General features: G+C 39.8%; 1 protein-coding gene across 1 annotated transcript; it reads right to left on the bottom strand.

The window, feature by feature from the left end:
- Positions 1–4242: 4242 nt before the first annotated feature.
- Positions 4243–21186, bottom strand: PAPOLG (poly(A) polymerase gamma). The gene is made up of 22 exons (XM_030447534.1): positions 21170–21186; positions 18187–18345; positions 18046–18112; positions 17326–17407; positions 17136–17245; positions 15945–15998; positions 14791–14902; positions 14099–14188; positions 13374–13512; positions 13151–13223; positions 12948–13068; positions 12546–12630; positions 12105–12158; positions 11385–11504; positions 10955–11064; positions 8715–8833; positions 8460–8626; positions 7035–7138; positions 6743–6957; positions 5770–5852; positions 5156–5198; positions 4243–4341 (listed from the first exon to the last, which is right to left on the bottom strand). The coding sequence occupies exons 1-22, from the start codon at positions 21184–21186 to the stop codon at positions 4243–4245; spliced, it is 2223 nt and encodes a 740-aa protein (XP_030303394.1).
- Positions 21187–24161: the final 2975 nt, after the last annotated feature.

Raw genomic sequence — 24161 nt, forward strand, 5'->3', positions numbered from 1 at the left:
TATCTGGAGCATGGGATGACCCTTTAAAAAGGCTGACCTTACAAATGCTTTTGCCTGACTTGTTTAGTCGCCCAAATTTTCACCTTTCTATGCTTCACACACAGCAGTGAGCTGGATGGTCCCCACAATAGGCAGCTGATTGCCAGGCAGCCAGACATCAAAACTGCGACAGGGCCAGGTTATTTCTCTGGTTTCGGGACTCCAAGGATTTTCATTTCATCAGCACAGCATAATGCACCATCCAGTTCAAACCCAGGGGAAGCAAAGATATATAAGAGAGACAGAAAAACAAGCAAGAGTGAGATCAGAGGAAATTAAAAGAGATTAGGTATGAGTAAGGAACAAGGCTGGGTGAAGAGAATGGGATGATTCAGAATCTTCCCAACAAAGAGAAACTGCCCAAGGACAAACAGTTCCAGCCTGAGTTTCTTGATTTCTATTAGTTTCTGGAAGGCTGGTCACTAAGATGTCAACAACTTCCAAGACTACTCCTTTGATAAAATTCCCCAAGAAAAATACACAAGGTCCAGCAGCCTTGAGTCACAAGGCTGTGGGTCACACTCAAACATGGGCACCAGAGGGGCACGCCGAAGAAATCCTCAGTCACAGGGCAGTCCATGCCGATTCTCTGCTTTAAACCAGCCTGGCCCAGGTGGACTTGAGGAAAGGCACAGAAATAGCAGAGCTGTCCAGAAATCATGGGGCTGTGCCTAGTTCTCCCTAACTCCTGCAGGTGGGTGGTGAGGGGTAGCAGGCAGCACAGGGCTACAGTGGTGTTTCCCAGGCAGCTGCTCTCTGAGCACAGCAGCAGAGCAGTCACACGCCAGCATCGTCACAGCACACGTAGGTCTCGGCCCCCAGCTCGCCCCCAACAAGGGCTGTAGAGCAGGAAACGCGGCCCTACAGCACCCCGCTGGGAAAGGGCACACAGCCCCGACAGCCACAGACCAGGAGGTGGAGGGACAAGACATGGCTGCAGACCAGCCCACCGGGGCGGTCCTGTGGGAGGGGAAAATTCCTGTTCTCACAGGAACAAGTTACTGCTCAGAGCAAGGCTCCACCAACAGCCATTTGATTTCCTGTGGGTAGGGGGCACAGAGTGGCTCCAACACAGTGTGGGTTACAGCCCCTTGACTGCACACAGGCTCAGAGCACACCACAACCACAGGTTGTCAGTTACTGGAATAATGCATAGGACCCAACTCCTTATAAAAATAGTGTGATGAGGTAACTACAAAAAACACAGCTAGGAGTTCTCACTTGAGTTTTCAGGCTAAACAGCTTGTCACGCAGCTTTATATGAATGCAGTACTAATAAGCCTTCTCCTTTCCAAAGCCAAGATTAACAGGTTCAAGATACTTTCTGGGTTTTGCCTCTTGACTTTTTTACTGATCAAGGCATAAAATATTCTATTACTTCCTCTTGGTTTCTACATCCATTGCAAAAGCAAAAGTGTAGGTGACTTCACATTAACTGTTTGTTTCCTATGGATTTAATTGTTAGGTATAAGCAGACAGATTCCTGCAGTGGAACTGTTCAATGTTACTGGACATACACAATTGCAATGCAGAGCTGCTCCTCTTCAAGGAGACTGATCATGGATCCCTCACCTCTTCCATCTGGGCTTTCAAGCTACACATGCAGCAGCCAGCTAGGACAGAGATAGAAAAGAGCAAAGTTTGCAGGAAGTCTGATAGCGAAGAGCCTCCCTCACCAAGTCTTTATGCATGAGTAACTTTCCCTTCATTCACTTCAACAGAGGACTTGCTCCATAAACAAAGCAAAACATTTAAGTGGAATTGGATTTGTTTGAACTTTATTTAAAACATCTGAAATCTAATCTGCAGGGAAACTCCAGAACAGTGATGTCACTCTGCACTGGGTCAAGCGTCGAGTCAAGGTGTATTAAAATGATGCATGTAATCTCGCCTATGCTGCATCAAGTCCAAGAAACTAGTTACCTAAATTCTTCCTAAACATTCTTCTTATAACCTTAAGAGTGAGGGAACAAAAAGAAAAGTAAGCAATTAGAAGATAATTGCAAAGCAAAAGCTGGAAAAAACCAAACAACTATATAAAGGCATATATTTTTGTACCTACTATAAAGGTATCTATATTTAAAAATATAGGTATCTATAGGTATATATTTGATATATAGGCTAGTTTGAAGCAAGTCACATAGCCTTTATGTCAGCACATGAATTTAAGGGCAAAACAGCCCTTAACAGTCTTGGAATACTCAACTAGAATACTCATTTAAAAGCATGGTAATACTACAGGGTTGTAGACTACTGGAAAACAATGGCTTTTCTGTATCTTATAATGTATTTCAGCTTCAATTCTTTCAAATTCATGATGGATTTATTTACACAGGTGTTGAAGTTGTATAAATACTGTAACTAGTACACAGACTTGACAATGCTTAAAGGCCTTGTTTTTAACAGAGGTCTTAAAACAGGTAACCATTTTATAAACTCAAGGTGTAGTTCTGCTAAAAGCCATTTAACCAATGTGGGTTCTGCTGCTTAATTTTAGCCTGTGACAATTTGAGCCTTGCAGTCTAAGTTCTGGGTTTTTTGTAGGGGAGAAGGAAGAATAAGACTTCTGAAACCCACTAAGGTAAATTTTTTAACAGATAAATTGCACTTGAAAGAAGCTGGAAACTAGAGGTTATAATTAAATAAAATCATGACTGTGTATCGTGATATATGTATACATTCTCAGCAAGTCTGGAATACTGGCGGTGGGAGGAATGCTAGAGAATGCAGACCTTACAAGATACAAGTTTCATTCTTTTAGAGTCCCTTGGCCTTGTCACTGGAGTTTTAAGGTGGATACTTATTAAGATAATCAGAACGCATAATTGCTGTTTAGCCAAGCAACTAATTTAATTAATTCAGGGCTACCTTTTGTAAATATAGGCAAATCAAGACTTCAGCTGTCACAGTTTGCAAACTGCACTATTCAAAGGATGCTAAATCAAGAACTGCAGAAGCTAGAAGCAGGAAAGCAGTGTTCCTTTTCTCCTTAAATTTAATCTAGCATGACACTATCATTTTGTAGAACAATTTTTGTGGCTCTGCCCACCTTACATTTGGTTTAGATGTTAGGGTTTTTTAAGCAGATCCGATCTTCATTAAAAAAAAGAGACTGGAGATTTTAGATTTCTCTTTGAAAGATAGTATTTTACAGTACATACAAAAATACTCTGGAAAAAGCATTTCAGAATTTTTTCTCATTTACAAAATCACCAAATTACAACAAGATTACAACAAACAGCATAACTTCTGTTTTCGTATGATCAGAATTTCTCCCCACCCTTCAAAAACCACTATTGCACCTAACTGGGTAAGCAGATTTATCAGTTTACAGAACCAGACTTTCGACTACTCCAAGTTCTCATGCAACCATTTAAAACAGCTTTCGGGGTTTATCTGAAACCACTTTCTTCATGCCAGTTGCTTTCAAGACTGCAGCTTGCAGATGGCTAGTAGTGGCACAACAGCCTCAGCTGTTGTAGTATTGAAGTACAACTTTAGCTTTGTGTTCTCAGTTTAGCTTTACTATCCAGTGACAATGAGAAAACCCTCAAGTCTCCTGATGGTGCAGTCTTAAGACAAAAATCAGGTAACATGGCATGGGACATGCCTATCAGATCTATACAATGGTAGCAAGGTACCTCTGTTACATTCTTCCTTCAGGACATAAATGATTCTTGGGCCTCCATGGGAGGCAATACTTGCATAGTGCATGGCTGTGCTAGACAGTGGAAAGCTACAAGCTGAGGAAGCTGAGCACCATTGTGATAGATGCACAGGAGGGTTATGTGCCAAATGGGAAAATAATTTAAGAACAACATATACACATGAACTAGGAAAGCACAAATTAACATAAGCATGTTCATATACACTTGAAACCAGAATGTGGTTGCAGTGACCAGTCAACCCTGTTTACATACATTCTGAATCCAAGTTACAGGACAGGTTATTTTTTTTGTGGCTTTTTCAAGAGCTGTTGCAGCTAGTGACAGTTAAGACTAAAAGACTAATAAGAATAACTGTTACCAGAATACAGAAAGAGTAATTCAAAAGAAAGTAAGCATCTAACAATACTCTAAATCCATTATTTTAACAGGCCAGTTGCAGTATGGCAACAATACCCTTCCATACTTTGTTACTACAGTACACATTGATAACATGGACCACTGAAGAAGTGATTATCTTTACCTGGGGAGATTCTGGTTAACCATTAAGGGTAAGTTTGATGGATCTTTTAATAATACGAATACTATTTGTTGGAACAGGAGATGAAGAATCTGGTAGTTCTTTACTGGAAAGCCTCTACAACACACAAAAAGATGCCACAGGGAAAAAAAAGGAAGTTTAATTCAGAAGTAGAAGCAGATAAGTTCTTTCTTAGCTGAATATAACAACATTTTTTATGTACCAAAATAATAATCAAACCCAAATATTTACAGAAAAGGTTTTGTCCACCACACCACTTATTTAGCACCAGTTTATAGTGCAAAAGATTCTTCCCCTATGGACACTTCTTTCCTGGCATCAATTGAGATAATTAGATTCCTAAGGCATGGGGGGAACTAAATTGCAAGTTGCCCAATAGCATAACAGTGGAAGCTACAATTCTTCCCAGATCCACAGATCAGGAAAAGTCTCTCTACTGTCCAAACTACTTCCAGTCTTACAATCCCCAGTTTCACAACATTTTCCACAACACCAAGAAGTTAAGGCCATTTACACACTTCAAAGCTTCCATGCCTCATCATAGAAATCAGTGTAAAGTATTTAAGGTAAGAGCTCAGACCACCTCACAGAAGGTCTGCAAGGAGTACAGCTCTTTTTCCTTAAGGAAAAAGCGAACCAGGAAACAAACTGTGTCAAGTGTTTGAATGCATGGAAACATGTTTGGTTTTTTTCCAAGTGCAATAAACTTGGAAACTTTGCCTTTACTTTTGTGAGTAAATCTAGAAGGTCATTGTTCAGCTATTCAGTTCAGTGGAAGCATGATAGGCAAAAGCTTACCAGCTACTTAGAACCACCAAGTTTACAGGGACTAATAGTACATAAGCCTCAGTACATCAAATGACAGCTCCAGTTCTGTTTTACCTATGAACAAAGGCACAATAAGTAATACCTGCGATCTTGATGTGTTGAGAGCTGGAATCAGCATGGCTTTTCTGCCAACAACCTAAAAAAATCAGAAGGGATTCATTAGACAGCATTGTCAAATTTGTGACTTGAGACAACAAGGTCTGGCAGCTAGGATACCTAAAACAAATACATATATGCATTGACAACCTGCACTTTGTTTTTGGCATGTGGGGTTTTCTTGAGCCCTATAAGCACACATACAGCATTTCAGGTTAAGTTCACTCTCCCAACAAGCCCATATCTTGATTTGAAGGTGTGTCCTCAGGAGTTTGTTGCAGTAGCAAGCTACACTAAGTAGAGCTTTTTATGCTCCCTTTGAGAGGCCAAATGCTTTAGTCTTTTTAGCCATCTTAATTTTTATCAGCAAATTAAGCAGTTTAAAAAATTAAACTTGATTCCAAGCATGGCAAGCTCATCGGTGGTAACGTTTGAAAGACAGGCCATACAGGTGTGTAATATCTGGGAAATGAAGACTAAAGTTAAGCTAAAAAGCATAGTTTTGTTTACATCCGTAAATATGTACTTATGTGAGGTAGTCTAGACATTACAACAGTCCATTCATCCATTCAGCTTTTCAGTTACTCCACTCAGTAAAGCAGTTTCAAAATTACATTTTCTGTAGATGATCTGACATCTTCTTGGTTGCTGCCATCTTTGAATGCTGAATCCTGGCCAGTTAACTATAAGAACAGAATACACAGACTCAAAATAATTGCTATACTAAAATTACATTTATATTTGGGTACAGCTTCCAGACAATACACTGTGTTCGTGGCCATTCTTATCATTTAGACAAGAATATATTACCACACCAGAATCTCCATCCTCTCTAAAGTCTTACTATGCAAGTCCTGAAATCAGTACTTGAAATATTCAATACTAGATAACAGTTCCACAAGTTGATTCTTGAAAAGTGCCAAAATTTAGGGGGTTTTTGTAGTTGTTCTTTGCCTCTGTCTCAGATGTCAAGACATAAGGAGAACTATTCAAGGAAATTATTTAAGGAGATTTATATCAAGCAATAAAACAAATAAAGCACTAATCCAAAGCTTCCACAAACCAAGAGTCTACAAGCATTCTACAATGGCATTTCAGGAGTGGACAACCTATTAAGCAGGCTGCTGATTTATAAAGCAGCAAAAACTATCAATAAGCATGCTGAAATCATCTCCCAGAACACGATTAGCTCCTTTTAAATTTGTAAGATTCATACTCTCTTCATTTTGAAAGATTTTTTTCCAAATTACTTCAAGAACTGCTTCCAAATGAGCTAGTTCCATTACTACTTGGTCAGTGGAGTAATACTTAAGTAAAGTAGTATGGAGAGACCTTGCCAACAAGACCAGAAAGTCTCTAGTGCCAGATCTTGGGAAAAAATTGTGTAATGCTATACAGTATATCCAAAACAAATTTTTGTCTACATCCTAATAAAACTATCATTAAGCTTAAATTCAGATTCCTGAGTCCATTGAGTATGTACACAAGTGTTTCTTCTCAGTTATGTCATTCATTCTACATCAACCATTAATACTACTTTCAAACCCTCCCTGGCCTAGCCCTCCATCATTACCTTTTCTCCTTTTGCTGTTTTTTTCGGGCATTCTCCTGATGTAGGTGAATGATGTCGTTTAGGTGCAGCATTCTTAGGACTGGTAACTGGAGCTGCACTTACTTCATGGTGTCCTCGGAGAGCATGTGCTCCAAGTTGAGAAATCGGGTTAAGTCCTGGGATGGTGCTAACAGTTGGAGGCCCTGATGTCCTTATTGCAACTGCAGCCTCCATTTCTGTAAGAGATGCCAAGCTCTTGGAGTTCCATCCATGAAATTCAAGACCACATTTCACCCATTACTTCAATACATACTTGAATCAATAAGAGGAATGGAGGGCCCCTTAGACACTGAAGACACAGTAATAGGAGGCAACTTCTCTCTGCTAGCACTGTTGGATCTCTGATACACAACATTTCTGTAGAAATCAGATGCCAGAATTATAAAATGCTAGTTTGCAATATACTACACATTCCAGTTCCAGAAAATTCTTGCAAGACCAACATCTACCTTCTTAGCTCATTGACACAGATCTACTAAACAACATGAACTCAGACAATTTAGCATGGGATCTTCCACTTCCTGAAGTTCAGACCACAAATTTAAATTTCAACATTTTTCTTCAGTATTCTAGCTTGGTATATCCAGCAATCTGCTGCTTTTGATTAAAAAATCTGCTTTACCATACACACCATAATTGTTTCCTGGATGATAATCCTACTGTACCAAACATTCTGAACACAGGAAGCATTACACATTTGGTAGCATTGGGCTAATACTCTCAAGATTACATATTCCTCCTGTATGGAAGTAGCTTATGGACACCCTTCCCAGGAAGTTGATGACACTTCTATTGTCCGAGATGTTATGCTGTTTCATTAAGTCAGCAGCAGCTAGTGTTTCTGTAATCAAGATCAGCTTTTCCTTAGAACTTAGTACTGCTTGGCATTAATTATACTTTTTGATGGTAAAACCAGTTAACTACAACTAAAATACTCTGGCTTCAAGTTACACACTAACCTAAGGGGATTTATATTAAAGACTGAATAATCTTCTTCATTTTTATGCCTTCATGTTGATTCAATAGCTTCTTTTCAAGGGTTTCTTTCCCCTGTCTCTCCCCACATGCCCAAAGGAGATGCCAGCTTTGTTCCTGAAGCCACCAGAGCCCTCCACATGCTTATGGCCCACGTAGATTCAAGCCAGAAATCCTAGACATCAATATGAATCTCAATTCATATTGAGTCAGTTAAATGCAGCTTCTTCAAAGCTTTAAGGTTATAGTCCAGCACAGAGAGATCAAGATGATTAAGGGCATGGAACATTTCCCTTATGAGGAAAGGCTGAAGGAGCTGGGTCCCTTCAGCTTGGAGGAGAATGAGGAATGCCCTCATTAATTTTTATAAATATGTAAAGGGCAAGTGCCAGGATGATGGAGTCAAACTTTTCTCAGGGGTGACTAATAATAGGACAAGGGGCAATAGTTATAAACTGGAGCATGGGCAGTTCCATATAAATATTAGGAAGAAATTTTTCACTGAGGGTGACAGGGCAGTGTCACAGGCTACCCTGGCAGATTGTGGAGTCTCCTTCCCTGGAGACATTCAAAACCCACCTGGACATATTCCTATGTGAACTGCTGTAGGTGACCCTGCTCTGGCAGGGGGCTTGGACTAGATGTTCTTTTGAGGTCCCTTACAACCCCTAACTTTGTGTTTCTATGATTCTGTGATACTAACCTTTCTCTCTCTACAGCAGAGGTATCCAATTTAGGTATTTTTTTGAATGATGAGGAATTACATGTTCTGTAGTCTGTGTCTCTGGAACTGTCCAAACAGCTTCCACCTGAAAACACCCTTTTGCACTGGCGCCTGCTTGTGTTTTTACCAGTATCTGGCATGCTCTGCTGAAACAACAGTTAAAAAAAGTGAACAAGTCTTCAAGTAATTATTAAACAAAAATATATTTTCAGAAGAGCCTATTTTTCACTCTACCTTCCTTTTCTGCAAGATTCCTGCAGGCAAAAAATAATGGAGGTGTTTTCTCTTCACGTGAGCTGCTTCAATCTTCATACCTTCCTTTAATACGTTGAGACTGTTAGCCTGCCTGTAAACTAATAAGAAATATAATGTTGTAGCTCAGCAGGTATGTTTGCACTAAAGTTACACATGGTTTCTTAAGACAAGATGTCTATTCTTTAAGTCTGTCCAGCCCACATGAAAAGCAACCAACCTAACTGAACATGAAATGCTACTTCAATGTAGTCTCCAAGAAGGTGAATGTGACCCAAGATACCCATCTCACACCCAATACAGACCAGATCCATAACAGCTATTACAGTTCAAATATTCATTCATATGCTTGCTGGGTTACAGCTGTGGTTTGCTAATCATGCAGCTCACATCCGAGCTGATATTATCCTGAAGGAGAAAATATTCCTTAACAATTGGTTTTCTGTTTGAGAATGGATGTAGAGGATTTTCTGTATCAACCTAACTGTGCACAACTCATGAGGGGCCAGACACATTACTTGAGATTCAGACTTATTTTTTATATTTACAGTGGTGAATGTGGGTTGTTGCATTTGTTTTGGGGTTTTTTTTGTTGGGTTTGTTATTTAACTTTTTTTTTTTTAGCATCTCTAAGATCATATCACTTCTCAGGAGTTCATACATTAATTTCTTGGGCAGATAAAATTTTAAGACTGGATTTTAGGAACACCCGACTTAGAACCTCTACAATTTGAACAGGTTTATCTTAACTGTGTGTAAACAGTCTTTTCCAAACAACTAAAAATTCTATACAAACACAGCAGTTATTAGAGAATGAAGTCACATTTAGATAAGCCTATCTAACAGGACTATCATAAGCATAACTGGAGAGTCAGGTGACTAACATACAGAGTGGGAATCAAAAAAAGACATGCAGCAAAAAGGCTTTAAATCTTTTTACAGGAGACCCAGAAGTGACATAAAAGCACATATATAGACATTCACATCAATGTGAAGAACAACTGCTTCAAAGTAAAGCCAATAATGTTTTTATGTAAAAGAAAGATAAACATTCACACAAAAAAAGCCTTTCAAACTGTGAGTCCTATATGCTTCAACCCTCCAACTGGAATGAAGCTGATTTTTTCCCTCTTAAAAATATTCTCTCAGAGTCATGGCATGTGATAAAAGCTTTCTGGCACATAATCACTGGTCACTCACACATTCGCCAAGGGATTTCGCATCTTTCAAGATGCGAACCTTTTGGTTCAGTCTCCCTGGATTCAAGCCCTGTATGTGAAAGCTACATACAGGGCTTCACTAAACTAAGAACACCCAGCTATATTAACAAAGTCTGTGCGTAGAAATAAAGGATTTAACATCCATCGTAGCCTCTTAGCAGTACATAAACCTTGATGATACAATTTACATTAGCCACAGTACTGAAAGAAACACAGATAACAGTCTGAGCCCAAGGAAGCTGCCCCACCTGGATTGTGACAGTATTCCTGCTGGTATAACAGAAGGAGTCCACTGCTTAGAACTTGGTCCAAACACACTTTTCCTTTGTTCTTTATTATGATAGCTAGGCACAAACCTAACTGCACACAGCCACAAAAGCTGTTTATGTAGAAGACAAACTTTCAAACTACTTCTGCCCCCAACCCCTTTTTTCTAGCATTACATAACATGTCCACTCTTACTTTATTTCTACATCAAAAAATGCATAACAATACGAACATGAAGGTTGTCATGCAAGGCTGCATGTAATTACAGTGTAACAAATTGACTTTTAAAGTTCTGAGATCTTGCACACAAATACTTATTTTGGTAAAATACTGGCAACAGGCATTACTAACTTAAGAATTTGATATAGTTCACTCCCACCTTCTAAAATTCAGCAGCTGACAATTGCTTTTGCAAACGTAGCTACATCCAGTAAACAGGCAACTCCTGGCTTCACATCTGACTGTTCACGAAATGCAGCTCCTTTGGGTGTTTACTATAAGCTACAGAACTTATTTCACATATGGCATATGACTTTAGTACAGACTTTTGTTTCAAGATACTGATTGGCTAAAGTGTCAAAATAGTACATTTTAAAAACTGATCTTCTGTATGTTGTTCTTTAGAGAAACAGCTGATATCTAATACCAGGAGGAAGCGCAATTCACTTTGTGAAGCAACTTTCACTAGAATAAAAGAATGAAATATTACGAGATTAGAACAAAATAAAGGCTCACCCGTGTCCGTGAATGACTGAATATCATATGTTAAATCAATGTTAACGCTTTCTGCATTTTCTGCTTTCCTAAAAATGATCCCAAGGAACCACATCGACACATGTCCATTCCTAAAAAGACATTCACAATTTTTTCACAAACAGTTATATCTGGATGTATCTACTCTCAAGAAGGGATCAACAGTTCAGTTTTACACAGCAGTTGAAGAGCAGAGTCAGCCCATAATTAAGTTCTTAGACTACTTCTACATGAAGTACTTCTCCCTTCTTTTAGAAGATCTCCCATGCTCAAAACATCACCTCTCAGAGCTTGTACCTACAAAAGGGCAGGTACATAACTGAACATCTCCCATAGATGAGTTGAGGTGAATGAGTAGAAACAAGTCACAATGCATTGCCAAACTGTATTTCAGAAAAAGAATGAAACTTACTGTTCACATAGTTCTTTGTTGCCAGGGAAAGACTGTGGCTGTACATGTGCAATAGTTATAAACTCATTCTTCTCCAGGTTTCCAACCAGAACACGAATTTTAGATTCAATAAGGCCAGCCCTAAGAACAAGGTATTTACTAATTTTTAACTGCATCCAGCACAGTAGTTACATGCCTCTGTATAATATAATGCTGACACAAAAATGCTAATCAATCTATAAGTAGCAAGTTAAATTCAGCTGAGCAGATACATATAACTGATAGGAGTGAGTAATCAAAAAATTTGAGACCACTGCTCCATCAGTCAGTAAAAGATCTAGCTCTCCAGGGGCCTTTACTCATTTGATTACAGCAAGTCTGGTTTGCTTCAGTCTCTGCAACACGGAACACTTGAAATGAAGAAGTGCTGACTAAGCAGTGAGCAGACTCCTTGAGCCTACTTTTCCAGATGACACAGAATATCCAATTTTCAGGCATACTTGCCCTTTTTATTCCTTCTCATCATGACTCAGATTTTTAGGTTAATTTATACAGCAAGACTTAGGTTACCTTCCCTTTGCACAAAGGTTTGTTTTGCTGATGGACCCTAACTGTCTGCTTAACTTGGTACTGTACTCCATGCCTAGGTGCATAGTTTAATACTTCATTCGTTAATACAGTTAAAGCACATCATGGAACTGAATTTCATTATGAATTGAATCCCTATCTAAAACAACTTACCACTCTAAATGATGCTCTTCAGTAGAAGCACTAGCAGTAAGAACAATGTAGTGCCTAGAAGAAAAGGAGAACATACTTTATATTCCTTCAGGTGAAACCAAAACTGCATTAAATGTCTAGAATATGACTTCCAGACAAGGCAGATTATAGCCTGCATTCAGCCCAGTATAAAGTGCAGAAAAAACCTGATTATTGCCTTTAGAATTGTGTTCTAGATTCTCAGTATCATAGTTAACTTTTTCCAAATAAAAACAGTGTCACTAGCATAAGCTTTTTCTATTTTGGCTTCCCTATACTTATCCTTACTAAAATTCATGACCTGCCTATAGTTTCTGAAAAACAAACATTAATGACACTTTCTATTTAGACTGCAAGTTAAAACTCATTATGCTAAACAGTAAGGAAATCATATCACATTCAGACAACAGATTGCATACATACTTGTACTTCTCAAAGAAGTTCAGCGGTTCAAAGAGCTTTGACCAGTCTGCTTTTCCTTGGAGAATTTCATCTGTTACAGCAAGACCTGTAAATGAGGTTGGAAACATTATTACCATTTTGGTTTTAAGACTACCCTAGCATAATATAAACTTTACAAGATAAAGGCTTTGAGCAGAAATTGACCAAGCAAAAAGCAGGAAGCCCCTTGAGACAATGCACATCTGCTACAATAGTTCACTGTAAAACTGTTCTCATATCGCCTGCAAGAGTCGCATGTCCCATAGAACCGCTCTACCTAAAAGGGCAGAACACTTTATTGGGCATAAGCAATTCAAACTATGTGGGTTCATATGGCAAGAATTACACTTTTTAATCGGTTAATAAGCATGGAAAGAACTTTACCTCGTTTGAACTCCTCTACCATTATTGCTCGTGTTGATGAAGATACATTGTATGTGGAGTTCTGCTGTGGGTAGGTTGGTGTAATAATAGGCATGACGTGGTGTCGGTCTGATGGGTTTACCTATGATGTTAGAACAATTTTCCTTAGCATCACTTTAGGTTAGAAGAAAGTTTGAAGGCTTCTGTATTCAATGTCTACATACCTTAGGGTCCCATACTGGTAAATTCAGATTGCTGTCAGCAATTTGTTTCAGCATTACAGGCCTTGGCCATTCCCTAAATAACAAAAGCCATTAACTAACCGCCCGTATAAAACTCTGCCATGTCATTTGGGGTAGGACTGAATGCTGTCAAGATAAATCTTACATAGAGAACTACCCTTAGGAACATTACTTTATGCTAATTAAAAAGACCAATAGCTCTTACCATTTTGAAAAAATCAAGAAGAACTTGTTAACAAGTGTAGAAGCCAATGCATTTGGATACAGCTGACATGTTCTTGCTACCAGCATTGCCCAGGAAACCCCACCGAGAAATCCCAGGATATTTGAGTAAATGCCACGTCCTAAAACACATACACTGTAGTTAGCCTGTCCTTCAAATTTACAGCATGAACTTCACAATCTCTAGAATACTCAGTACACTCAGCCTCAGTTAATTTTGCAGTGCAATGAGGCAAAAATTATTGGTCCTTACAGTGGCAAGAAAAGAATCATTAGCACATCACTTCTCAGAATACTGCAACTCTGAAGTTTGCCAACACTGCTACAGCTACTGCTTCACTCCAACTTCCCTGAAGAAAAGTTGGTGCTCTTCTCACACTTGTTCTAGTCACGTGCACAAGCAGTATTGCTTATTCCTTATACATCAAAAGCTTTTATACTTGACATTTTCATAATCTGTAGTAAGTTTCCTTATACACAATGCAGTATCTTGTAGGCATTCTCTCTCCTTCCTACCCTATCCACATTAAAGAACACATGGGATCTACCACACACAGACATTGACCCTAAACTAGAAACAGCTTTTGGTTTATAAAAACCTGTTATTTAAACAGCTACCCAAAGCTGTAGTACTTCTAGTGGTCCTATTTTTTTCAGCACAAAGTGCCTCCAAAAAGGTTGAAGATCCTGAACAACAATATTGCTTACTTTTTGCCCACAGCTTAATGGCACGGAGTGCAAGTCGGAAGTTTTCTTTATTTGGCACTAAGTTTATTATCTCATCGGTGACTCTGCAGCCTATAAGAAAAAAGTCCAGAAGTTCCCAGTAACAGGCATGAGGCAGTTTTATGCTAGACTGGATCAGCAGCTTAACGTTCAAGTCTACAAAACCACATTTAGATTACTTACTTTTTATTACCTTAAAAATTATAGATTGCATGTAACATTGAGTACCACTTCAGGTAACTGCTGCCCTCAACACCTTTTTTTACAGTTCAGACTACAGTTTTAAAATTAGGCCTTTCCCCAGTATTCCAAAAATCAGGTTTCTTTTGATAACAAGGAACAATTAAATGAGTCAGTATGAAACTGTGAGCAAGGCTCAGGTATTTTAAATATATTTTTTTCATTAACTACAACACATTTTTCTCTACCTATTGCTCTTCCTATTAATATGAAGCGGTTTCTGTGGCAAACAAAAAGCTCACCCTAATCAGAGAAACACTAAATACAAGACAAACACACAGCTCCTTAAAACATTTAAATTTAAGCCTGCTTGCCACCTCTTCAGGTATCCTCAGGTATACAAGAAAGAAGTTTCTGCTCCTTGTACAGAAACTTGTTTGCATTCTATACAAATTCTAGTAACACTCTTTTTAAAGACATGTAAATATGCTCACCATTTAAACTCCGTATACACCTTATATCCAGAGTTCTTAGATGCGCGTCGTCCTGAAGATCAAGATTATCAGAAACAGTGTGCACGGGCAGTCTTGCAAACACAAGATCAATCTTGAGAGAAAAAAAGCATCAACCAGGAGTTCAAATGCCAGTTTGCACACAGTACAGTAGTGGGGGTTGATAATCAAGTCTAGAAACAGTGGTTAATATTCTGATTCATAAATATGTGATTATTTATACATCTCCCAAGAGATTTACTTGCCAGAAAATTGCTCCAAGTTCCACATTCGATATACAAAACCTTTATTGCATTCTAGGGAAAGGAAGGGTTTTTTCTGATGTTCAAAAAATACTCTAAACTTGAAATTTCCATTAAAATGAAATTTAAAATTAACCGTAGAATTAAGACATAACTTCAACCACCTCAACTATACTTCAGCAAAGGAGTGAGTACTTTCTGAAGTATCTGCTTTACTGTACAGTCTGAAGCAAGAAAATTATTTTCTGTCAATGTCTGTGCCAGATAAAGGTCCCCAAAAGGTCATTGAGCAAGTGCCTTTGTGACAGTGATACCAAGCAGTAACTTGTTTACATATTACAGCATGCAGGTCTTTATTCATTGTGTAAGATGTAGTCAAGATACAAGGATTCCTGCAGCTGACAAGCTTAGGCATGAGTCAAATGAGTACCCTTACTTTCCATTTTCCAGACTGTTTCAAAACTACTTCATTTTTTGATTTTCAACAAAATGTTTAGTCTGCTCACATGATTCATACAGTAAGCTACACTAAATGCAGCCCTCTGTAGAAAGCTGGCTTGGCTGAGCTAGCCAAGGACACTGCCTCTGCTCACTCCCCGCTCTGCACAATCCTTGCAAGGTAAATGCTATTCAGGTAAATCACTGTGACAGGTTTAGAAAAAAGATGTCCCTGATGTTTCCACACCTGCCAGATTTCCTAAGGGCTTATTTTCCTGTAAGTGCCCACTCTAGTGCAGTGGCCTCTCCTAGGATAGGTTGTAGACAGGCTGTTCAATTACAATTTTCTGAATATGCCAAATATACAAATTAGCCCAGTCACAGGTCCCTGGAAAAGGTATTCTTTTACAACCCAAGAATAGAAATTTACCCAGAGAAAAAAAATGAAATGCTTACTTCTATGCCATCAAACTCAAACTTCACAACTGGTACATAAGCATCTTCAACCGCCTGTAAAGAATAACCGAGTAAGAACATATCTTTTACTGCTTTAATGTTTTTCCTAAAATGTGATACAATACAGCACTTATACTGCTAACTGGAACAGTATAAAGACTGAGTTGCTTCTAAACAAACAAAATTAGTGTTATACTGTTTGCAGCCTAGAAAATACAGTACTAATACCAGCTTGGTGATCAAAAATTGTAATGAAAAATCAGTGCACGATAAGCCATCAGTATCATTAGTTGTAAGGTACTTAACCTTGATAGCAAGCAAGAAAAGAGATTCCTATACTAGATAACATCCAGAGAAATGTAGAAAATGCAACCACATTGGACAGTGCATACTAGCATCCTGAATTTTCATTTTCTATCATGTGTGAAATACTATCTGCTACCTTATGGGACAGTTTTCACTTTTTTAGACCACTTGCTACAATTGTGCTGCCCAGAGTCTCTTTTCAGGTGATGGTCATCTTACAAAAGCTCATTAGCTATACATATGAAGTCTTTCAAAATGTCTGCAGGAGAAAGACTAGGGTAAGAGAAACACTTCTCAGGAGTTCAGTTTTACATGAAAGGTACACAACAGATGCACCTTAGGGTGATTTTACAAAGCACTTTTATGCATTCACAGCACAGCTACTAACTTCATGTAAAGCTGATAGCATGCATCCTTTCCGCTAGCCAGAAAGAAACACGACCAGAGAAGAATGAATTCCAGGTCTTAAAGTACAACCAAAGTAACTCCATGGCAACAGTTCTGACATCACATTCAACTTCCTCAGTTTTCAGGCTGCCTACTCCTGCATGCAACTACCTTACTTCCAGGCTCCTTACTACACCTAAGGCTAAAGCAATGGTTCTAGAGACACCTTTGCTTTTTGACACAGCTGACTGTTTCAAAAACACAGGTAAGGGAGCAGTGTACCAGAAAGATTCTTATGTGATGTACAGTCATCGGGGAAAGAACCAAAAGTTTGACCAACATTTTCTTGCTGCATAAAACAGTATTTTAGAAGGTGCTCAGGAAGAATTTATTTTTTTTAATTTTGGCCTGTAAGACATTTACCATCACTACATGTCTTTAACATGAATACTTTTATTGTAGAAGTTGCACAATCTATCAAGGAGAGAGCTTACTCACTCTTAAATTCTTTATTTCCTCATGGTGTCTTAGTTTTTCAAAGAATGACTGAAAGAAATCTCCTCTTTCCACATGTCTAGGAGCGACACAAACAGCATCTATATCGGCACCTGCAAAGAGATTCCATTTCTGTTATTGTTGGAAGTCACATTCCAACATTAGAACTATGACCAAACCATGAAAGTTCTACCTTTAGTTTGTACTCCGAGCCTGTAAGAACCAAATGTAAATATTTTGCCACCAGCGCTTGATACCACTGAAGGGGGAAGATTCTGTGGGCAGAAGAGAAGGACTTTAGAATATAAGATACGCATATAAGATACACATTGACCTACATGCAAGTTTAACAGACATAGGAGGTTAGAAAGACAACAACAGCTTCTGTAAATGGTATCTCCTTGCTCCCATACTGAGTTGTTAGTCTAACATCAGCCTTGAGACTGCTGTTTTTCTCAAGTGTTTGCAACTCAAAAAAGGATGGGTAACAGCAAACATTTAAATAATTTCCTCTAATTAAGACCTATTACTAGTTTTCCCAGCAGCAGAGCACACAAATTAACACAATCTAAGAGCTATACAAAGGGCAAGTCTGGTGCAATAATTTCTAACTAGACTGCGTGTTGTAGGCTGTATGAGGCAAGGTTATGCCCCATGTATCATCTATCTCACCCTACAATGTTTTTTCAGCTTTGTTAACTGCTAGAAATCAACTGCTAGAGTCACTCTCAGGTTTAGTCAAAGATCTTGATAAGAAGTGTCTTTTACACCATATTTCAATGGCAGTTATTACCACTGTACTCAATACTTAAGAAGAAAGTTAGACTTAACTTTGGCATAAATCCTAGTGGCTTGGCCTTCAAAAGAAATAATGCTTCAGCTGTTTTGATAAGAACATACAGAAAATCCTTACCTTTCTCTCCCCAACTTCTGATATCCATTCTTTGACCAAGTTATCCAGTTTATGAAGAACAACCAACCTGTAAAGAAAACTCATGTTAAGTTTGACCTAAAAAAACCCAAGAGGTTAACAAACTTTAGAGTCTTCCTATACCTGTGATTCAGTTCTTCCGTATCTTCAAATACACCAAAAGGCCTCATTGCTTCAACTAACTTTCGAGTATGAATGTGATCCATATCGTCAGGAGGAGCCAAGCTAATGGGAGAAGTGAGTCCATAGTTTCTTTGAGGTTGGGTTTGCTGGCTGGAAGTACTGTGGGAAAAAAAAAATACTGAAAATTTCACAAAAGCAAAGAAAACCAACCCAAACTTACTGAAAAACACCCTTCATCTTATAGGTTTCAAAATTAACTACTCTTTTACAGACCACTAACTAAAATGAGAAAAAAAATCCTGCTTATGATTTTTAGATAATTTGACCTAACTTTCAAGTCACAACTACTTTTTCAAATAACATTTGTCATGACCTGAGTTGCTATAATCCTACTACAACTTACTTGCATTGCTCTAGACAGTTAAAATCAATCACCAGGAAATTAAAAAGTTTGAAGTTCACTAAGGCCAACACTAGGTACAGCAGAAGTTTTAGACACATTTCAGTTTCATGTCAGGTTCCCACTAGCTCCCTGCCAAGATTAAACAAGACAATTTCAAACTGGCTTCTTTTAGTTACATGTATTTGCTGTGCTTGTATTCACTCTGGAATGACATTATGCTTGACTGTAGAGGATGGACACAAAATGAAGTAGTCTGTTAAACAGCTGGTGCAGTAAATTCTTGGTTTGTTTATGGAAGAATTTGAATGAGCACAGCAGCAGCTAATGATGCTAGGAGGCCATCGTGCTCTTAACACAGCATTCAATTTTTATAGGTCAGAGGTTTAGCTGTACATACATTTATCTGGTTTATGCAAATCCAAGAGCTCCGTGTCAAGGTATAAAGCAGCACAAGTTAAGCCCAGTGCACAGAAGCTGCTCAAAACTGGCTTCGCCAGCCCACTGCCCAGTTTGGCTGAGCAGGACACCCAGTGCCTGGATCTGGAGATACAAAAGGTTGCTATCCCTACAACACCTGACACAGGAGGTGGATTTTCTCCTCCAGGAAAAAGGCAGGATTTTAAGGCAGGATTTTCTCCTTCAAACCCTGCTTGCCCTAAGGCTTTAGACTTACTTGCAATCAGAAACAGCACAGGATGGACATGGCAGGACTGTGTTAAATTACAGGCAGCATTAGCACTTTTTTACATCTTACAATCCTTGCTTTACAAAGAGAAAAATGCAGAAAACACCCTACCTTGCATTACCAGCCAAAACTAGGAGAGTGCAGGGAATGGGACAGGAGTTAAGAACTGTACTGAACAGATCAAGAGTCTCTACAGAAACACTAGTAGCAAAAAAAGGAGGCACATTAAAAGGTCTATACAACTCATGCTTGTCAGAGTCCACATCCAGACCACAAGGCTAAAGGAATTAATGAGGCCGTTATTCAAACTGGATATTTTTCTACTTCTCATATAGACAGCTTCAAGTATTAGCTGGGTTGGCAAACAAATACTTACCACTATTTACGCTATCTGACCTATTTCAGAAGGAATGGGATTAGGAAATGCTCAAGGGCCAGCTTCAACATTCAGTTTAAACAGGAAGGTTATTACAGCTCCTTATTTTTAATTGTTGCCTTCACTCTTCCACTGAAGGATTATGGATTTCTTATAGCTGGTTTTTTGTTTTTGTTTCTTTACACACAATCTATAGTAGCTTTTAGTCACCTATTGTGTTTTTCTCCCCTCCTATGACCTCATTTTTCAAACTTTCTTCTGTGTGTTTTCCACAATGATAGGAGGAAGACAGTGTGGTGAATGAAGACTAGTGCTATCAACTAGTAGTGTCCCCAGTCAGAATAGCTGTTTATTTCTACATGTAACTAGGCCTTGACCTAATTTGACTTGTCTTGTTTATAAGCACTGTTGACTTCCATTTCATGAGGAAAAATATTCATAATGACTATTTTCTCTTATATCATTTTCATATCAAACACAGAAGGAAAGCTGGTGTTTAATTTTGTGCAGTCCACCTAAATTTAAACACCCAGAGCAGCAGCTAGCTACACGTTTTATAATACTTGCATTGTACAGCTTTCACTGCAGAAAGTTTGCAGGAAGCAAGAAATAGTTTTAGACTCTGCTAGCCACCAACTGCCTGTCATTGCTCCATTCTTCCCACAGAGAGTAAGAAGTTGATATCAAGAACGATATCCATTAAATATACCAAATATTGTTAATACCAAATCCTTTTAGCCAAGAATAAGTATTTTTCAGTGGCTTGCATCTATTTCTGGAATTTTGATTTCACAACTTAAACTGCATTTTGAAAGTTTTAATGAAAGAGTGACTTCTGCACATTACATTTTGTTGCCCTTCTAGAATTAAAAAAATAAATATAAAAATCTTACTTATCTCCAAAACATAGCAGACTGCCAGGCATATACACCAAAGGGATTTTAAGTGATAAAGAAGCATTCGTGGCATACTACATATTCGCTCATCAGCCTTCTGTATAAATTACAAGTCTGTTACAGATTGGTTTCACTAACTCTTGCTAAGATTTGTCCACCACATTTAATAGCTCCAATGTATTTCTGTTTTGATAGAACCTAATTTTCTACAAGAACTTAATCTGTTCCACGTTTTCTCACTTATTTATAGCTTTACAAAGCTGAAAGCCCCTTCTCCTGAAAAACCCAAGACAACACGGGTAAATTCACACTATTGCAGCTCAGGGAGTTGCCTTCAGCCGTCAGGGCACTGCACGAGCCTTCACTGTGAAGGCGTTGCTGCGTTTCCCCAACTCAGGAGGTCAGCGTGCTTTGACCCAGCTGGACCACCTGGGGGCCGGGGGGGAAATTAAGTCAGCTCCAGAACCACCAAAAATTCATAGCATGAACAACAACAAAACCGCAAAGCGTCGAGATAAAAACCAAAAACAAACACGTCCTGTGACTTCTATTGAAGTTAACACCAAATGCACCTATCGTCCCTAGGGCACAGGCTAAAAAAAGCTGGAGGAAAACTAAAGCACCTTGGTCTTGATACCATCATTCCGAAAAACACCACTTTTTTCTTCACGTCGAAGCCGAGCAAGTAACCCGAGAGCAGCCCGCAGCTTCAGCCCGGAGTGAGCTTCTGCTCGCAGCTTCAGCCCGGAGTGAGTGAGCCTCAGCCCGCGGCTTCAGCGCAGCTGTTACCACTCTGAGACGTCACAACACAGAAACGGTTCCAGAAAAACTACCCAACAGAAGCCGGGACCGCGAGCCCTGGTTCTAAACCCTGCGCTCTCTCCCTACCTCGCAGAGAAAAGAGTCACAATTTATTCAAAAGACGCGAAGCAGGTATTCCTCTCGCGGAGCAGGTTTCACACCCTTACACACACACATATCCCCAAACACCCTGGGGCCCATAACCTGCGGCACTCCCCCAGGTCTCCTCAGAGGGCTGCGGCGTAGAAAAAACACCCTCAGGGCAGGGGAAGAACGGAGGGGAGGGATGGGGTGGGGCACCCGCCTCACCCGCACGTCTCCTTCGTGGCGCCCGCACCCCTCACAGCCCAACAGTGAACCCCACCCGGCGCTGCGCGCCCTTTCTAACCGCCGCGCTCGCCCCCGCCTCCTTCCCGACAGCTCCAGCGGCGCTCGGCTAATGGGAAAGGGGGAAGGTGCACGGGCAGGGAGGAGGCTAACTCCCCCGCCGTTCTCGCTGCCGCCTCCCCGCTCAGCCTTTGCGGCTCCTGGCGGTACCGACCCTCACGCCCCTCCCTCGCCCCTCTCCTCATGTCGGTCGAAGGGCACGGGGGCAGGCGACAGGTGACGACGCATCCCCGGTGACCTAAACTGCTAGCTGTTGAAGCCGCTCTTCTCTCAGAAGAGAGGAGGTGGGCAGGTGAAGCTGGGAGGCGACGCGGGGGGACGGGACGACGGCGATCACCCGTGAGGAGAAGCTGTGCGAGGAGGGGGCGGCCGCTTCCCGCTCCCGGGTGGTGGGGAATGTCTCACCTTGGGGACATCGCCAGACTGGACTTGGGACATTTCTGCTACCAGGCTTGGCATCTGGCTGGTGAAGAGGGGGAAGAGCCCCTCGGTCGACCCCTGCCCCACCCGGACCTTGGGGGGGGGACGCAAGGCAGTGACAGTACGGCCTGATAAGGGGAAGGGGCTCCCAGTTGCAGACCTGACCCTGCTGAGGATCGGAGACATTTCTGTTCCTATGCTGCCTCCTTGACACCTCTTCCAGAGGTAGGAGCGATAAAACGAGAGAAGTAACTTATGCTGTACTGATTTATTCGCATCAGGCGAGTGCTGAAGAGGAAGCGAAGTGTCGCTTGGCACAACGTGCCGCAGTTTTGGGTACCCATCATAGTAACCCCGTGCCACATACTGTTTGGGGCCAACATAGTTTGTTACATCGTTGGGGTATTACAGCAACCCAAATCCTCCAATGGTATTCTCCTGCACTATGGCAGTTCCCCACTCACATTCAAACCTGCAAAAAGTTCTAAGCAAAATCGTAATGTTTTTTATAAAGTCAAATAAACATTTGGAACTTTGCTCCCCAGCTGCCTTTATGTCTTGCCATCTTCTTGAATGATGTACATGCATCATTTCTGTGCTTCTCTGTATTGTCTGTGGTGTCTTGTTTGAAAAACACATTTGATCTTGCTTTGAAGAAACACAAACCTAACTTTTGTCCTGAAGTTTCAACAAACTAACAAAACAAACATTTGGGATTCAGCTACAAGGGTACTTTTAGCAGGAGAGCTTTACTTATGTTTCTCAAATAAACTAATGCTCTGGGGAATTAACATTTGTGTACTAATTGAACATTTGCATGGCAGCACTTGTGCTAGAATTTTAAAGTCTGAAAATTGGATGGTTCTGCAAGAAGTTGCTCTGGTAAAGCAAAAAGAAAATATTTCCAAGCAAATTTCTGACGTGTGCCTTTTTTTTAAACCTCTAGTCATGGTCTTCATATTCTCAGAAGCCTTAATTGGTTTTCTTTAATATTTTCTGTTCATCACAACATTTCTTTGGTCCTAGAATCAGGAAAGCACTTGTTTGTATACCAAGTCCTATTCTTTTCTCTGTTTGCTGCCATCTCATATGTGTGAGGAAAACACCTGCCCTTATTTATTCTGAGATAAGGTGGCTACTTAGTCCCTGTTCTTTTTCTCTGCATCTGCTGGAAAGTTCTTAATGGAGAGGTGATACCTTTCTTTACATCACCTGCAACACCTAAAAAAACCCCCATCAGGTCTTCAAGCACAACTTTTTCCTCAGGTGCTATTCTAATGTTAAATACACATTAAGACTAATGAAGATTACCTGGATTGCTTCAGTCATGGAAGATTTTGAACACAACTGGCAGTTGATGACTGGGAAACAAAGGGTATTAACAAGGAGTGAGGTGAGAGAGTAAAGTTTTATGTTCTTTTGGCTGCTAGGGCTCAAATAAAAAAATAATTTACTTTTTCTGGAAAAGTGACAGCTATGAAATGCTGTGAGCTCAATAGTTGGTGTAGGAGTGGTTGTTATTTATGTGATTTTTTTCTTGACATGTAGCTGATGCATTCTGTCTACATAGCTTCTACAGCATTACATCTAGCAGAGGCTAAAACATACTGTGTTTAAGAATGTGAGTTTAGGGAGAGTTTGTTTCAAGGCAGTGCTTTCTAGTCTTATAAAACAGTTTCACGTAATGCCTTGGTTATAAAAATGCTTGATAACCAATTAAATATAATCAGTTGTGTCTTATGTGCTATCCAGATTATGCACTGAAAAATTCAAATCTATTTTCTTAGAGTGATACAGAGCGAGGGGAGTGTTTTAAAGTTATAAATTGGTGGTGTTTTATAGAGAAGTAAATGGCCTTTATATCATAAACAAAGTGATATCCAGACTCTAGTCTGTGAGAGGCTATTAACTGTATATCTTGTATTTTAATCTTCTGTAAAGCTAATGGTAGTATGCTGTGTTTTAAAAACCACTTGTGGGAGACTGTGTATTTGATAGACTTCTAAA

This window comes from Calypte anna, chromosome 3 (genome assembly GCF_003957555.1).
Source record: "Calypte anna isolate BGI_N300 chromosome 3, bCalAnn1_v1.p, whole genome shotgun sequence".
In the NCBI taxonomy this organism is placed as follows: domain Eukaryota; kingdom Metazoa; phylum Chordata; class Aves; order Apodiformes; family Trochilidae; genus Calypte; species Calypte anna.

Bases quoted from the DNA above. Each gene is read 5' to 3' on its own strand.
- PAPOLG (XM_030447534.1), bottom strand. The intron at 12,631-12,947 runs GTAAAGTTCTTT...CCTCATTTACAG, and splicing joins GGTAGAGGAGTTCAAACGAG to GTCTTGCTGTAACAGATGAA. The intron at 7,139-8,459 runs GTTAGTATCACA...TGATTTCTACAG, and splicing joins TCTGCTGTAGAGAGAGAAAG to AAATGTTGTGTATCAGAGAT.